Source organism: Lissotriton helveticus, chromosome 10 (genome assembly GCF_964261635.1).
Source record: "Lissotriton helveticus chromosome 10, aLisHel1.1, whole genome shotgun sequence".
Taxonomy (NCBI): domain Eukaryota; kingdom Metazoa; phylum Chordata; class Amphibia; order Caudata; family Salamandridae; genus Lissotriton; species Lissotriton helveticus.
In genome coordinates this window covers 597779961-597798388 of record NC_136071.1, presented here as the reverse complement: position 1 = coordinate 597798388, position 18428 = coordinate 597779961, and the positions used below count along the sequence as shown (strand labels likewise).

The window sequence follows — 18428 nt, the reverse complement described above, 5'->3', positions numbered from 1 at the left end:
AGCGCCTAGAGACCCTTACGGGTGATTGTGCGCTTTACAAATGAGGATTATTATTATTATTATTTTGAGTGGTCATTGATTGCAGCCTGAAAAGAAGAGGGGGAGGCATGTTTTGTCAGTTTGCAGGCTGGGTTGGAAAATGGGACAGCTAACCTTCAGTTGAGTGATATTGTGGCAACACTCAGTCCTACGTTTCTTTTGACTTGTGATTAACGACTGAAGGGGAGCAGGATCTTGGGCATTACTGAGTGCAAGCACAGAAGGAAACTGGAGCTGGGAGGGTTTTGTGTGTTATCATTATGGAGGAGATATGCACCAGAGTTGGAGGAAAATGATCGCTGATTTACACCAAATTGCGTAAAGCTTTGAGTCTGCATGTCCAATTCAAGGGAATATATGTATCTGGAAACCAGGTTATGCTCTGGTTTCATGATGTCATCAAGACCGAATTGAAAAGGCAGTGTTCCATTTTGAGTAAACTGTCCTGTCCACACGATTAAATAGACATTGGTTGGCCTCTGTTTCTCAGTCATTTCACAATCTTTGGTCCTATGTGGGACTTCTTTCTAATTCCAGGAGTTGAGGAGGGACAGACTGTGAGGATGCCTGTTGGGAAGAAGGAAATCTTCATCACCTTTAGGGTATGTAAACAAGTTTTGTTTTATTCTTGACGTTTTTTGTACCTCATGCTGTGTACTCCTTGCTCCTTTTCTTCTCTTGTTGGCCCCTTGTATATTAACTTCTTCAGACAATTTGATATGCAGTAATTCTTGTTTTGGTCCACCCTGCAAATCATTTGTCACCTTGATGGCATAATTCTTACAGACGAGTGACCACAGAACCAGACTTTAAGAGCCACAGAGGAGTTTAAATGACTGAAAATAAAAACATAATTTAGTTTGAATTGTCTGTTGCTTAACATATACACATGTTTTAATGCCTCTTCCACTGAGCAGAAAATAGATTTGGCAGTGAAGGTGCAATTTAATAACCTAATGCAGAAAATGAGATTGTATAATTTCAATTTGTGAGCTACTAGCCAAACTCAAGTTGAGTACCACCGTTCGTGAATGAATGTAGTCAGGCTGCACTTGGTACACGCAAAATCCCACCCTGTTTTGTATTATGGAGGCACAGAGATACCTCTATACGTGAAGTGGACATGTCACTCCACTGGAAATTTATTTTTTCACCAAGAATAACTCGCCACACTTTTGACCTGTTTGCACATAATTTGGGGGGCAAAGGGTAACTGCATTCTAAATTCAAACTTTGAGCGTGCCAAATTAGGTGCAAATTGATCTATCTGAAGCTCCATGCTCCTGTACAAAGGCCTTGTGTGACATTAAGGTACCCTCCGAGAAGAACGCCCCTACTGTAGTAATCCCCGTGTCTGTCCAGGCTGTTGGGTTTCTCTTGGTAACTACACCGGACTGTGTGGGGATACCTAGCAATGGAATGGTAGGAGCTTATGGTAATGCCTGTTTAGTATATCATAGCGCGCTTCTCCAATATCTTGCTATTTTTAATAGGTGGGGTGTTGATGTTGGTATCTTGGACCTGGGCAGTAAGAGCTTATGTACTTCATTGCGTTCTTAGTCCCGTTGCTACATATCTAATTCCTGTAGATTGCGACCTGCCAGCCAGTACGCCAGCCACTGCAGCTGGCCAGCGTGACGGTACACCTTCAGGTCCGGCACCCCCAGCCCTCTCTGGTTGTAGTTGTAGTTTCATTAGGCCAATGCGTCTGTGTCCCTTGCCCCAAATCAATGTTATTACCAGGGAGTTCAACAATTTAAAGGTCCCCGTTGGTACCAGTATAGGTAGGTTAACGAAATAATAGAGCAGTCTCGGCAGGAGCACCATTTTAGTTATGGCAACCCGCCCTGCCACCTATATGGGCAGCGAGATCCAAAATTTCACTTGGGACTTTAGAGCAGTTACCGCACGAGGCAGGTTGCCATCTAATAGATCTGCTGTATCTCGATAGATCTGAATACCTAAATACTGGAAGGTATCAGGTGCTATACTAAATTTCCATTGCCCAAAGGTTAACTGCCCTGTGCGTGTACGGTCAGTGAAGAAATAGGCCAGTTAACTCCTGAAAAAGAGCAAAGGCGGAGGACAGAGGCTCAAATCCCATATCCCTGTCCTGCAGATAAAGGATGAGGTCGTCTGCATAAGCAGAGACCATATGTGTTGTGTGGCCTCTTTGTATTCCTTTGTGTCCCGTTAGTGAGCGGAGTCTATGCAGAAGGGGTTCCAGTGCCAAAATAAACAATAATGGAGATAGTGGGCATCCCTGTCTTGTGCCACTATCCACACTGTACTGCCGGGAGATATGTTGTCCTGTATGCGCCGTAGGGTTCGTGTACAGTAATCGCACCCATTTAATATATTCTGCTGGTATACCGAACCGAGAGAGAGCATAAAACATGTAATCCCAATGCAATGAATCAAATGCCTGCTGTAAATCAAGCGATATGCAGCCCACGTTTCTATTTTCGTCTGTGGTGCTGGTCATAATTTGATGAAGTTGTCTAATATTAAGCGCCGTACTCCTACCTGGTACAAATCCGCATTGGTCAGTGTGTATCAATTTCGGGATAAACTGACAGTCTGTTGGCTAATAATTTGCTTAGAATTTTATAGTCCGAGTTTAATAACGATAAAAGCCTGATATGTTGGAACCGTCTCTTCCGGGCTTCAGAAGTGAAACCACAGTCGCTTGTAATGTAGTGGGTGGAAGCATACCTCCTTTCAGTGACTCATAGTCCCCATCTGTGCTTCACTCGCTACATGAGTCTCTTATTTCATTCAAGATTAAATCCAGTTTGGCTGCATGTTGATCCGTCCCTGTGGCGGTGGCGGTGGCGGTGGCGTGGCCTCGTGAACGGCGGGAAGCGGGGCGGGGAAGGCGCAGGGGGGAAAACAGCAAGAATCAACAAAAGGCTAAGAAAAGGCTAAGAAATACAACAGTGCAACAAAAAAATACAACAAAAATACGGCGGAACTGCGGGGGCAATGAGCAGCGAGGCAGGCAGCTAGGTAGACGTCACAACGAGGCTGCGAGCAGCAGCGAGGGCGGGGGCACGCACACAGCTGGTGGCCGTGCGGCGCGGGGGTGTCCTGGGAACATCGATGGGTGAGGCCTTCACCTACGACCCGGCTCCGTCTTTTCAACCTGTTTACCAGGACACGGATGAGGGGGGGAGTACTGGGAGGGGTCTGAGGACCCTCTGGCACAGCAGTGCCAGTTGAGCCAGGACTGGGCAGATGAGCTAGGGGAGGCCAGTGGTCTGGATACTTCGCCTGACACTGGATTCATCTCTCCTCCCTCCGAGGCTACGGAGGAGGGTGCTACTTATGGTGTGGTGTTGCGCAGGGCGGCCAAGGCCGTGGCTCTTGAGCTCCCTGCTGCGGCCGTGAGGACTAACCTCCTCACTGAGGTGCTTCAGCCTCCAGTAAGCTCCTCGGAGCCTCCACTGTCGTTCAATGAGGCCCTCACGGGCGTTCTGATGGGCGCCTGGTCCAAGCCCTCCACAGTGCCCCCTGTGGATCGGAACGTGGCCCGACGCACCGCCCGGCTCCAGCCGACCCTAGCTTTCTGTCCGTGCACCCCACCCCCGAGAGCCTGGCATCTACGTCCCAGCCCGCATTCCCGACTGTTCCCCCGGAACGGGAATCCAAAAGGTTTGATCAGTTTGGAAAAAAACTGTTCTCCTCATTAAGTTTGGGTTTGCGGTCTATAAACACCGCTTGCCTTTTGGGCCGTTATACCCACTCTTTGTGAGACACTGTTGTGGACGTGCTGCCCCAGTGTCCGGAGGAGGCCCGGGCCCGCCTCGCCCAAGCCCTTGCAGAGGGGCGGGATGCGGCACGTTACTCGATCAGGTGTGGACTTGATACCACTGACTCGCTTGGCAGAGCGATTTCCACGACGGTGACGGTTCGCCACACCTGACTGAGGTCCGCCAATTTTACGGGGGATGTCCAGGCCACGCTCATGGACATACCCTTCGATGGCCGTCGCCTCTTTGGTGACAAAGCAGACAGTACGCTTGAGTGTTTCACGGACTCCAGGGCTACGGCTAAGTCCTTGGGCCTGTCGGGCCAGCGCCATCACACTTCTGTTTTTCGCCCCTTTCGTGGCTAAAGAAGGGGCGCCCTCACACGTCCTGCCAGCCACAGGCCGCAGAACCAGCCTCAACGCGGCTGCGGACGTGATAACCGCTGTGGCGGTGCCGGGGGACAACGGCAAGTTCAGTCCACATCCACTCCCGCAGCATCTGCCTCAAACCTTCCTAGTTAGACCTTTCAGGCCCATTCGACGCCAGTGGGGAGGGGGGGCAGGGTCCGCCATCACCTCCTCCACTGGTGTACCATCACGTCGGACAGGTGGGTGCTGCAAATCGTCCGAAGGGGCTACTCCCTCTCCTTCAAGGCGACCCCTCCAGCCGTGCCACCGCATGTCGGGGGATCACTTGCAACTTCTGCAGGAGGAAGTTATGGCCCTCTTGGCCAAGGGGGCCATCGAGCGCGTTCCTGGGCCAGAAGTAGGATGTGGTTGCTATTCCCACTACTTTCTGGTACCCACGAAGGGCAAAGGAGACCTACGCCCTATCTTGGACCTCCGGAGCGTCAACGACTTCCTCCGGAAGGAGAAGTTCAAGATGCTGATTTTAGCTCAGGTCCTAGCTGCCCTAGACCCTGGAGACTGGATGGTAGCGTTGGACTTGCAGGACGCATATTTCCACATCCCCGTCCTGCCGGCCCACCGGCACTACCTGCGGTTCACGGCAGGCCACGAGCACTTTCAGTTTACCGTGCTCCCCTTCGGCCTCACCAGCGCCCCTTGGGTGTTCACAAAAGTGATGGCGGTGGTTGCAGCTCATCTGCGCAGATCAGAGGTTCCAGTCTTCCCCTATCTCGACGACTGGTTGTTGAAGGCGGGCTCGTCCCAGACCGTCTTCTCCCACCTCCAGACTACGGCCGACCTCCTGCACCAGCTGGGGTTCTCCATCAACGTGCCGAAGTCACACCTGTGCCCCTCTCAGAAGCTCCTCTTCATCGGAGCAGTTCTGGACTTGGCGGGGTTTCGGGTTTATCCTCCCGAGCAGTGGGCTCGGGATATTCAGGCTCTGATTCCGATCTTTCGGCCTTTATCCCGAGTCTCGGTTAGGTTGACGCTGCGGCTCCTGGGGCTGATGGCCTCCTGCATCCTTCTGGTGCATCACGCCAGGTGGCGGATGCGGGCTCTGCAGTGGGAACTGAAGTATCAGTGGGCACAGCATCAGGGCAACCTGTCCGACCACGTCCTGATCTCGGAGGGCACTGCGAGACAGTTGCAGTGGTGGCTCACGGACCGCAATTGGGTCAGCGGCAGATCCCTCTCCCTTCCCCAACCGGAGCACGTGGTAGTGACGGATGCGTCCCTCCTGGGATGGGGGGGGGGCACATGGGAGAGGCGGAGATCAGAGGCCTCTGGTCTCCGGCGGAGTCCCAGCTCCATATCAACCTTCTGGAGCTGCGGGTGATCCGGCTTGCACTGAAGGCATTCCTTCCCTCTGTCCGGGGAAGTGTAGTGCAGGTGTTCACGTACAACATCACTGCCATGTGGTACTGCAACATATAGGTTGGGGTGGGGTCGTGGACCCTTTGTCAGGAGGCTCTGCGCCTCTTGACATGGCTGGAACACCGGGGCATCATCCTGGTGGTTCAACACCTGACAGGTTTGCTGAACGCCATGGCGTACGAACTCAGCCGTCGGTGCATGATGGATCACGAATGGTGTCTGAACTCGGACGTGGCGCAAGGTCTCTTTCAGCAGTGGGGAGAGCCTTGGTTAGATCTATTCGCCACCAAAGAGAACGCGCAATGTCATCAGTTCTGCGCGTTGGAATTTCCAAGGCGGCACTCGCTCGGAGATGCTTTTCGTCGCAAGTGGAGCTGCGGTCTGTTGTTACCCTGTCCGCCTATACCACTTCTGCCCAGAGTGCTGAAGAAGATCAGGCGGGACCGGGCCCAAGTCATCCTTGTGGCTCCAGACTGGGCACGAAGATACTGGTATCCCGGGCTACTCAGCATGTCAGTCGATCCCCCGATTTGTCTGCCTCTTCAGGAGGACCTTCTGTCGCAGCAGCAGGGGACGGTCCTACACCCGAACTGTCCAGAATCCACCTACATGCGTGGAGATTGAGCGGCGATAGTTGCTCCTGAAGTCTGTGATGTGATTCTGGCAGCCAGGCGTCCCTCCACAAAATCTGTATACGCCTGCAGGTGGAACAAATTTGTGGCATGGCGCACAGCAAAGGCTGTGGATCCTCTTTCTGCCCCCCTTTCAGAGGTTCTCCTCTTCCTTCTTTCTCTTGCCCAGCAGGGCTCTGCTTTGGGCACTATCAAAGGCTATCTCTCGGCCATTTCAGCCTTCTTAAGGGTTCCTGATCAGCCTCCTCTTTTCAAGTCCCCTGTTGTAAATAGATTATTGAAAGGCATCACGCACATGTTCCCACCTGTTCCCTTTGTGATGCCTCAGTGGGACTTGAACCTTGTACTGACTTATCTGATGTGGGCTCCCTTTGAGCCACTTCATAACTGTCCTCTTCGTCTTCTGACTCTTAAAACTGCATTTCTGGTTGCCATCACCTCTGCCAATAGAGTGAGTGAGCTCCAGGCTCTGTTTTCTAAGTCTCCTTTCCTCTCTGTCCATCCGGACAAAGTTGTTCTGAGGACTCGTCCTTCTTTCCTTCCCAAGGTGGTTACAGCCTTTCATATCGGGCAGTCCATCACCTTGCCCACCTTCTTTCCGCCTCCGCATCCCTCGAAAGTGGAAGAGAGGCTCCACCGTCTGGACCCAAAATGTGCGCTCTCCTATCTAGAACGCACACGCCAGTTCCGGGTGGACGACCAGCTCTTTGTTGGTTACGTGGGCACTAAGAAGGGACAGGCAGTGCACAAACGGACCATCTCTCGGTGGGTCGTTTTGTGCATCGAGGTCTGCTACTCTTTGGTGAAAAAGGAGCCTCCTGTGGGGCTGCGCGCCTAATCCACTCAGGCCACAGCGGCTACAACTGCCCTGGGTCGGGGAGTCCCCTTACAGGACATCTGTCAGGTAGATACGTGGGCCTCGCTGCACCCGTTTGCTAAGCACTACTGCCTGGACAGCCAAGTCCGGAGGGATGGCTTTTTCGGCCTTTTCGTTCTCAGGACTTTCTGGTGTGATCTTGGTTCGCAGACCCACCACCGGGGTTGGTATCGCTGGGGTATCTATTCTAAGGTAAGGAATCGAACACTAACCTTTTTCATTTTAGATGCACAAGTTACTTACCTTCGATAACGATGTATCTGTAAGAAACAGTAGTTAGTGTTAGATTCCTTACCGCACCACCCATCCTCCCCGTTCTGCGAACCGATATCTAGGGTTAAGGTATTTCTCTTTCAGGGCCCTAGTTTCATGGCATTAGTGTTAGTTTCTTGCATGGCTCTGTGTTCCTGGTGTGGAAAGCTATGTATAGCACTGAAGTCAGCACGTGAGGTCGGCGTCTAAGTACTCCGATGACGTCATCCCGGCGATCACGACGCCGACAACAGACGCTGAGCTGCAGATGACACCTAGCGACGCGCAGGGGTACTGCTGACGAAAACTTTCCGGATCCAGTCTGACGCCTGGGGATATTCTAACGTAAGGAATCTAACACGAACTACTGTTTTTTACAGATATATCGTTACCGAAGGTAAGTAACTTGTGCGTCAAGACTGATTTGCATATGGCGAGCCAAAAAATTGATGGATTTAGGCCCAGATCTCTTTACTGGGGTGAATGTATGACATTTCTGCAACCTGTCCATCAATTGTTCTTTTTGCATTTTTCTGTGATTACAGCACAGGCATGGAATAAACTCCCTGTTGAGTTACTGGCTGAGCATAATCTTTTAAAATTATGTAGGACTTTGAAAACGCACCTATTTAAAACTTGTTCTGCTTTATGCCATCCTCTCAGTGAACAGGCACCAGCTAGTCATCAAACTCACTACAAACTAACAAATACATAAAGTATCACCTGTACAGGACAATCTGCAGTTTACATCCTCTTGGGAGGGCAAATCCTTTCAGAGCTGGAAAGTGGGAGATTGTTGGATGATATCAGATATGTGTTTGAATGGACCGTCCAGATAATTGAAAATATTGCAAGTGTACTTATGGGGTTTCAGAGGCCAATTGCTACTTCTACCAAATAGATCCTATCATTCTGTGCCACAGCTGGTAGTCCAGCTGGCAGCCGTAAGACCATTGAGATTGGGGGGAGTGACTCCTCTCAATTTATAAGGGTACAAAGGAATGAGCCTCAGATATGTACAAACTTCTAAACTCTTTAAGCTGATTGAACCCGGAAGTATATGACTTGGTCAGTAAAGGATTTGGGTGATAAAGTATCAGTAGACAGATGGAAAGATCTGTGGGAGGACATTTCTGAGCATAGGCTTTCGTTCCAACACTGTGTGTAGGAAAGTGAATTATTACGTGGTTTTGCTGGGAGACCTTTCCATGTAATAATTTCACTTTCTCTGTCTGGTTCAGTTAGGTATCTTTAACAAATCCTTTAGCTCAGTCCTGGGTAGCTGTGGCACAGATGAGCCAGGCCTAGTCAACGGAACAATTGTAAAGCATTTAGAAGTATCAAAACAACAGATGAATAAGAAACATGACACAATAAAAATCCAACACCAATTTATAAAAAACAGAGTGTATTTTTATTTTAAATTAGATCCCAAAATTACAAAAATCTATCCAGGGGAACCAGAGAGATTTTTTTTTTAAATCAATTCTTTTAAGTTCTAATGAATCTTAATCAGTGGAGTCTTTCCTCAGCCAACGGGCTAGCATGACTACCCATCCTCTCTTCAACTGGCCACAACTGGTTGCAAGCCAGTCACAGGGACCACTTAGGTGCAGGGACACGGTTACCTGTTGGGTCCAGCAGAGTCTGTGTCTTCACAGAAGATTTTTTTACAGAACTGCGGTTGCAGCCAAGAAGTGGTCTTATTACTGCTGGGAATGCAGGATACTGACAAGATGCGAAGGGTGCTGGAGCTGTGAAAGAGTTTTGGTGAGTGTACCTGGGGCCACCCTGGGGTCCACAATCTTCAGGGGTCATCTCTGGCTTCAGGATTCTATCTCCCATGATGCCCCAATGAAGTCTAGTTTAGGTCCAGTTACCTCTGATCTACAGGTTTTCGGTTACAGCTGTGTTCAGCAGTTGTCCACAGATGAGTGTTTGTTTCTTGCTGTAGAACGAAGGTCCACTTTGACGATGGCCACGGATCCCATGGACTTGGGGACACCCCGGACAGGTCAGGATTCAGTCTTCCAGCAGACACTGAGGTGTCAAGCGACAGGCAGGTGACCCTGGGCAGTGGGGCTCTGACAAGTGCCAGCTTACTTCAGCTTTGGTGGTCCTTAAGCTGCAAAAGGGAGTCAGCCAACTGACTCTTGGAGTCACTCTTGTCCTGGCATACATGAGCAACCTTTCCACAAGTGGGCACCACAGGCTTAGTCTTTTCTTTGCGTGGTCCTCTGGTTCAACAGGTGCAGTCTCCCTTTGGTACAGCCTCTCTTTGATGGGTCCAGGGAGCAGCAGGGCAGTCCTCCTTCGGTCTTCTTTCAAGTCCAGTGTTGATCTGAGGACTGCGGGTCTCAGATACCACTTGTATGCCATCTTCTCATTTTGAGGGGAAGGCTCTCTAGCCAATGTGGGAATAGATCCCATGAGGTTACTCACCCCACTTTGTCATTCACTTCCTGCGGTTTGACCCCCAAACAATCCCAGGATACCACTCTATACCCTTAAACCAAGTCTTCTTCCCCTCCGATGAGCCCTGGGCACACCCGTGGGGTGTACCCAGAATGATAAGCCACTCCTCCTGGAAAACTGGTTTGGCAACAAGTTGGCACCCCCTCACCCACCCTTGAGGGAATGTCACCTTGTCTGCCTACAAAAAGGTGCACACAGGCAAAGGTGTGATCGCAATTTGCTTCACTGAGGCAGAAGTCTCTTTAAAGCTAGGGCCATCTGTGGAGGGTAGAATCCTACAAATAGAGGTAATTTCCTATACCAGGAATCTGCCCTAAAGATAGTGACAAGATGACTAACTATATAATGTTTTCTGAGATGTCCGACAGATGCTGGAGAGGTTTTGCCAAAAAGTGTGCACCTCTCTATATATGATGTTTTGCCTTATTATTACCACATAGTGGAAGGTAGCTCTGGCAGCAATTACAAATATAGGGAGTTTCTGACAGCACCAAATCCTGGCACCAGAGTTCTGGGCCTGTGCCTTGATAACTCGTTGACGGTCACACCTAGGATATTGGTTTAACTTAGGCCTGGCACACATGGTGCTTGAATTATGGGAAACTGTGGTGGCGTAGAGGTTATCTGTACATATCATTAAAGAGCAGGATGATTTTCTTGTCACGTGGTGCTCGTCCTACATGATATGTAAGGTAATCAGCAGGAGTGTACATGCCCCACAGGGTTGAGAGACTTGAGACAACTTTATTGATACTATGGGATGGACTGAAACTTCCGGGTTACATTTGTTTTTCCAGAATCAGAAAGACAATGTTAATCACTACACAAATCAGTGCGCATTGAGTGCCAAGCAGCACTTGAGTATAATTTAATAAACATCTCATTGGGTACTTCCTAAAAATGAAATAGATAAGATTTCTCGAAAAATACGAATCATTCCATGTATAAACAGACAAAGTTAGGCTGTTCACTTGAGATGCTAGATTGCATTTCTAGCAGTTGAACACAACAATTTTCTTTTATCTTGATGCCAGCATGGCTCTTGTTAGAAGTAAGGCTGTGCAGGAAAAACAAAAACTGCTGACCATGGAACTGAGTTTTTGGTGCTTGAAAGATCAACTTAATTTGTGTCTTAACTCTCCATTGCTACTGATCTGCACAAGGGTAATAGAGATCTGCTAATTCTTCAGGTGCAGACAGATAAGGGAAAGGAATGTCCTGCTTCGGGCTGAGCTGAGAAGTTGGCGTGGTGTATGCCCTGCGGTAGAATATCACCCACATTGTGCAATGCGGTTACATATTTGTGTAAATGTTCACCCTTGTCTCTACAACCCCGGAGTACAAACATTGTCCTGTTGTGGTGTGCAGTGCATCACTACCCTCTCTGGTGGTAGACGTGCTTTGTGTAAATATACTCACTGAAATAAAACCTGTATAAAAGTGTCCTTCATTCTCTGTCTTCCCACCTACTTTGCCATTTAAACTAGAAGGCTAGTTTAATCGACGTTCAAAATACAATTTTGTAATTTTACACCACACTTAGTGCAAGTTCTCATGAGTCTAAACAAGTTGTAGCCAGTTGGATAGTTTATTACAGTCAGCGGTGACACTGGAATTCTAAACAGCTTGTTTCCTGGTAAGCCTAGAGTCATTCTGCTACTAAAAGAGCGGCAAGTGCTTTCCTGGTGGGGAACATTAATATTTTTTATGTTTTCGCTACTGCTAAAGTAAGTTTTCAGGTAGTGCAGTTTGTCCCCATAAGTCATTACAGTTAGTGAAAATAATGTAATCCATTTGAGGTCAGTTCTTGTCATTGAATTCCACCATTCTTGATAGTAATGAAGATTCTGTGAAGGAGAAGTTTGTTTCTTGCCTGTTCTCCCTGGTTGTCTTCATCAGGTAGTGTTGAGACAATTTAGAGTGTGGCTTTTGCCCTTTTTATTTGATTATAGTATTGATGAATAAGTCAGTTTATTTCTATTAGCTGAACCACTCAACAACATCCTATATTGTGGAGAAATCTCAGTTCTCTTGTGGCACTTTTTTTTATTTTTTTTAAAATTTCTTTATTAAGTTTTCAGCATTAATTGCCATACATAGTAGCAGAAACGTTACACATCCACATATGCAACATAATATAAAACATGTGATAAGTCGCACGTGAAACTCCCAACTGCAATCCATTAGCCCAGAAGATGTTCACAGTCTAGACTATGCAAGGAAAGTACATCATGGCTACCGAGTGAACTCAGCAAGTACGGACCATACCTGAGGCAATAGAAACAAACCCTCATTGAACAATGAGAAGAAAAATAATAAGAAAAGAAAAGCATAAAGCAAACCGTGGTCCAATCCTAGTGCAATAATAATAGACAGATCGATCCAAGTACTCCCTAAGTGTCTGAACATAAAACAGGAATTGCTCCAGTGTCTCATAAGGGGGCCCATCTCCGACCTCTTCCCCCTCAGTCACCAGTTCCCCCCCTAGCGGGGTCAATCTGTGCTCTCTTCAGAATGTGCTAGCAGATATAAGCGCAGTGGTTCCCAGATGTCCCTTGGTCTGGACAGAAGGGGCAGTTCCTCCGCATAGACACTGAGGCTATCCCTACAGTACACCAAGTCAGCCAGCCAATCTTTCAAACCCGGACGCCTACCCCTCGCCCACGCCATCGCCACCCTGCTAGCCGCCATAGACAGCGCCAACCTCACCAGCCTGCCATTCGCGCCTTTAATGTGTGGGACACAGCATAGGAGGCACACCAGTGGCGTACAGGGGATATCCACTGCAACCATTTCACACATGCTACTCACTACTGCCCCCCAAAAGGCAGCCACCGGTCGGCAGTTCCACGCCAGGTGCATAAAATCCGCATCACCCTGACCACACCTGTCACATCTCGCCGGGTCTCGCAGGCCATATTTATACAGTTGTGCCGGTGTGTGATATACTTGATGCAAATACTTGAAATGAATAATTCTGAGGTTACCATTCATATTTAACGTCCCAGTCAGCCCACACACATGCCTCCAATTGTCTTCCGAAATATCAGCGTCCAGACATGCATTCCACTTAGCCCAACTTTCATCGGCACCCACCTCTGATTCATCTTTAATCAGCGCATACAATTTTGACAATAGGTGTTTGTTATTAGGCACGGTGAGAATCGCCTGCAGCGACATCAGAACCGGAGGCTCATCCGGAAAGGTGGCGTAGTGCTCCTTAGCAGCACTTCTCAGTCGATGGACCGCGAAGCGGAACATGAGTGTCTGATTCACGACGTGGCCAAGGTCCCCTTGATCTAGGAAGGTGCCGCCTGGGTAGATATCTTTAAGGTGAGTGATTCCCGCCTCTCTAAGCACTCTCATAGACGGGCCCTCGCTGGTGACCGACAATCGCCCATGCCATTCCAATCTCAAGTCTGGCGCATGAAGTGGTAACTTCCGCGCCAATCGCCCTATGCGCTGCCATGCTGAAATTGTTGCATCAATTGAGTTAATCTCCGTTTTAGGGGTGCCTCGTGAACTGTGAGTGACTACGCTGTGCAACGGGACCGGAGCCGCATCACCCTCCTCCAGCACTACATATGGCGTGAAAGCATGCAGCCTATACCAGTAGTATAGGTACTGAGCCTGCGCACTCAGATAATATACATAAAAATCCGGGGCCGCAAATCTGCCGCTTTCATATCCCCGAGGAAGTGTGGACCACTTCACTCTCGCACTCTTGCCCCCCCAGACTAGACGGAGCAAATGTCCACGAAGCATCTTGAAGAAGGGCAGATTTAATACTATAGGCACGTTCACAAATAAATACAAAAATCTGGGCAAAACCACCATTTTGATGAGGGCTATACGATCTGCTAGCGGCAACAACAACCAACTCTCAATCATGCTCTCCAGGTTTGCGCAGGCCTTGCCGTAGTTGTCCCGTACGGCAACCGTCGGATCGCGGTGTACCCACAATCCTAGGTATTTGACTGGATCGTCCGACCACACTAGTGGGTACTCAAGAGCAGGGCAACTGGTCCCTGCCGTGAGCGGGATTATAAAAGACTTATTCCAATTTATCTGGAGTCCAGAGAGACATCCAAACCTCACCAGCTCTCGCCAACAGTTGCACCAGAAATCGAGACGGTTCGCGCACAAACGGCACCATATCGTCTGCATACAGGGAGATCGAGACCGGACGATGATTGAAATTCAGCGCCGTCTCCCTATGACGCTGTCGGATCACGCACGCAAGCGGTTCCAGGACAATCGCAAACAGCATGGGCGAGAGCGGGCAGCCCTGCCGGGTACCCCGCCCTATATTCAGCGGCTCAGACGTCAAGCCACCAACTCTCACCCTGGCCGATGGCGCTGTGTACAGCACTGTTATCCATTGGAGGAACAAAGGGGGGAATCCCATCCGATTCAGAACATAGTACATGTATTGCCACCCCACCGAATCGAACGCCTTAGCAGCGTCGAGTAACACAGCCGCGGCCTCCAGCGAGGGCTCAAGCACATGGAACATGGAAAAGAGTGTACGCAAATTGTGCGATGTGGACCGCTCAGGTACGAAGCCCGACTGATCCGGCAGAACCAAACCATGCATTAGGGGCTGCAGTTTGGTAGCTATAATTTTCGCCAGGATCTTTGCGTCGATGTTGATTAGTGACAACGGACGATAGGATTCACACCGCTCCGGAGGCTTATCCTTTTTAAGCAATGTGACGATGAGCCCCTCTCGAAGGGAGGGAGGGAGCCTCCCTACCTCATGCGCCTCTGCGTACACTTCCAGGAGTTGCGGCGCAAGTAAATCAGCGTACTTCTTACAAAACTCTACCTGGAGCCCGTCCGGGCCCGGCGCCTTCCCATTAGCCAGCGCCGCTATCGCCAGTTTAACATCCTGCTCGTCGATAGGGAGACATAAGTACTGGCGTTGCGCGTCCGAAAGCCAAGCACACGCTATGCCATCTAGATACTCATCTAAGTCCTCAGTAGACGGCGTGGTGCGCTCGCCATAAAGATCTGAATAAAAGCTACGGAATTGTTCCGTTATGGCCTCCGGAGTGTAGTGCGCCCCGCCCATGTCATCCACTATTCGATCAACCAGGTGCTGCTCCACCCGCGCTCTGATCTTGAACGCAAGCATCCTGCCCTTCCTACCCGCTACGCCATAACGTCGAGCGGCATGCCTACGCGATATATACTTTTTTTTTATTTTATTTTTTATAAATTCTTTTTATTGTTGCAGCAGGCGAATCATATGTAGTAGGAACAAGACAGCGCGGGGGAGCATCAACATTCCGCTCCACCCGCCGTTACGCAACTTTTGAAATAGTCAGTTACATTGCATTCATCCTGACGAACTTATTTTTCATTTTCACCCCGAACTCCCCCCCCCCCATCAACTATAAGTAGAGACAGCAACTGAGAGACCTCCCCTCGAAGCCCCCCTTCCCGTCCTTCCCCCCCCCTAAGCAGCAGAACACCCTCCTCAACCACTCCCCCCCCCGACCCTCGTGGCTCTCTCGATCCTCTAAGTTGTGTGACATTGAGCATAGGCAAACCCCCCGTCCCGAAGTCCTCAAGGGTACAAAATGCTGGAGTCAGCGACATATGCACCATCTCTGTGATTCAGCCTACCACCCGCCCACTTTCCCCACCGGTCCCACCCTACTACTCCAACCCATGATAGTGCCTCCACTTGGCCCATATTTTTCTAAATTTGCGGGGGCACCCTCTGGCTTTATATGTAACTCGTTCAGCTGCCATATACATATCTAGACCTCTTCTCCACTCCTCGAGATCTGGTTTCCCAGGCGCCCCCCACAATCTTGCAATGTCTCTTTTTGCGACCACCAGGGCCAGCAGCAGAAAGATGAGTAAGTATCGCGTGATATCCACCTCCGTGGACATTCCCAAGAGCGCCAGTTTGGGGTCCTTAGGTAGCTCTACCTCCAGTACCGCCCCCAATTCATTGAAAACCTCGTCCCAATATTCCTGTATCACTGTGCAGCCCCAAATGATGTGGAAGAAGTCGCCTGTTGGGTGCTGGCATCGTAGACAGGTGGTGTTGGTAACCCTCCCCATCCGGAAAAGCCTCACTCTGTCAAAGTATGCCCGATGAAGGACCTTAAACTGGATGAGGCGAAGCCTCGATTTTATGGCCACTTCTCGGGGGTGCATGAGTATGAGTTCCCAGTCCAGGTCCTCCAGCGTACCCACGTCTGCCTCCCACCTCCCCCTGAGGGCCTGTAGATCACCCAACATGTTATTTGTCAGTGTTTTGTACGTCATGGACACCGCCCCCCTTTGTATCTGTTCTTGCAGTAGACGGCCCTCAAGTGGTGCAAACTGGGGAATGTCCGTGTGAGAAATGTTTTGGGCTCCCCATGCATGTCGCAGCTGTATGTATTTGTAGTATTGGGTTCCCTGGAGTCCAAATTCCTGCTGCAGTGCCTGAAAGGTTTTAAGTTCTCCCTTTGCTATAACATCCCCAACTGTGGAGATGCCAATGTCATCCCATCTTTGAAACCCACGCAGCTTGTTTAGTTCAGTCAGCCACCTACATGACCATAAGGGTGTTTGGCGGGTGGGCCTTTCATGCCAGCCCATTCTAACCGACGCTCTGCGCCACGCCGACAGGGTAATCTTAGTCGCAGGGAGAAGCTGGCGCCCCCCCCTACCCCCATATAAAAAGTGGAGCACCGTCTTATTGCCCCACTTAGATCTCTCTAGTGCATAGGTGGGGTGGTCAGCCGGGGCGTGTATCCAATCGTTGATCGGGGTAAGGTGTTCCGCCCAGTAATAGGCCTCCAAATTGGGTAATGAGATACCTCCACTATATTGGTGACGCTGCATAGTCGTGAGTGCCACCCGGGACTGCTTCCCCAGCCACAAGAAAGAGCGGAGATCGGCATGGATTTTCCGCAGTGTCAGAGCCGGAAGGGGATAATACTCATTTTGCAGGGCGTATAAAAACTTCGGGAGTAGGATCATTTTATATAGAGCAGCCCTGCCCAACATGGTGAGCGGGAGCGGCCTCCATCTATCCATCTCCGCCTTGGCTGCCACCAAAACTCGGTCGACATTGTCCGTGTAGGAGCGCCGCTTATCTCGGGTGATAAAGACCCCTAAGTACCGGAAGCCTTCCGTAGTGTGGATGAGCAGCTCAGGCAGCTCCTCCCCTCGCGGGGCACCCTGTGGGTCGTAGAGGACCGACTTATGCCAGTTTATAGCGTGTCCGGCTACCGCCCTAAAGTCGTCTAATTCCCTGAATATGGCCGGTATCGTTGTAGCCGGGTCGGTCACGTATAACAGTACATCATCGGCGTATAGGGAGATCTTCTCCTGTTCAGTGGCCGATTCCCCCCAGTGGAAGCCAGTCACCTCTCGGTTAAGCCGGATACGGATCGCAAGGATCTCGATCGTGAGGGTAAAAAGGAGTGGAGACAGCGGACACCCCTGCCGCGTCCCCCGCTCTATCGCGAACTCTCTCGACATTCGCCCATTTATTCGCACTCTAGCCCTAGGTTTCGAGTATAGAAGTTTCACCCAGCGCTGGAAGGTGGGCCCAAACCCAAACCGTTCAAGGGTCCCCATCAGGAAAGGCCAGTGGACCGCATCGAACGCTTTCTCTGCGTCCAAGGAGAGGAACCAATGTGGCTCACTCCTGTCACCGACTTCTTGGAGCCAGTTGTGGGTGCGCCGCAGGTTTAGCTTGGTGGCCCTGTCCGGCAGGAACCCGGACTGGTCTGGGTGGACCAGGCCCGTTATTACCTGTCGTAAGCGTCGTGCCAGAATAGTGGCCAGGATTTTAGTCTCAATATTCAGCAGCGAGATTGGGCGATAGGAGGAACAGTCGCCACGGGGCTTGCCTTCTTTGTGAATCGGGATTATGGTAGCTAGGGCCAGGTCCGGCGGTAGGCCTCCCGAGGCGAAAGCGTCCGCATATAGCGACTTCAAGTGACGCGAAAGGAGGTCCCCCGTTCGTTTGAAGAACTCCGCTGGGAAACCATTTGGTCCCGGAGCCTTCCCCGGTTTCAGGGCAGCCATCGCCTCTGCGATTTCATCTAGGGACAGGTCGGCTTCCAAAGCCTCACTATCTTCGGGGGTCAACTGCGGAACTTCCACGCTACCCAGGAACGACTGCACCGCCTCGCAGTCCCCTAGGTCCCTCGCCCTGTAGAAGTCTTCGAAATAGGTCGCAAAGGCCTCCGCTATAGTGCCGTCTGTGGACGCCCGTGCCTTACTGGGGAGCTCAACCCAATCCACCCACCTGGCAGCTTGCTCGCGCCTGCTCAGCCATGCCATGAGTTTACCAGATTTGTCTCCGACATCGTACAAGCGATGCAGGGTGGCCAGCGCCTGTGTACGCGCCTCGTCCGTGCTTAGCTCTCTATACAGCCTTTGAGTGTCTAGCAGTATTCTGAGATCTACCTCCTCCTTCGTTCTGTGATATTCAGCCTCTCGGGTCAAGATGTTTGCCTCCTCCTGCGCTATAGCTTCCGTGCGTTTCCTTCTGGCCTCCCCCACCCTGGATTGGAAGCGGTCCCTCAACACCGTTTTCATGGCTTCCCATAGTGTCACCCCGGACTGTACCGATCCCTCGTTTTCCGCCAAAAAAACT

At 50.4% G+C, this 18428-nt stretch overlaps 1 protein-coding gene across 2 annotated transcripts in view; it reads left to right on the top strand.

The window, feature by feature from the left end:
* Positions 1-18428, top strand: part of DNAJA3 (DnaJ heat shock protein family (Hsp40) member A3) — a 264697-nt gene that overhangs the window by 88835 nt on the left and 157434 nt on the right. For both annotated transcript variants that reach the window (XM_078663123.1, XM_078663124.1), the window contains exon 7: positions 577-641. In XM_078663123.1, the coding sequence (XP_078519249.1) occupies positions 577-641 (65 nt within the window). The remainder of the gene's footprint in view (positions 1-576; positions 642-18428) is intronic.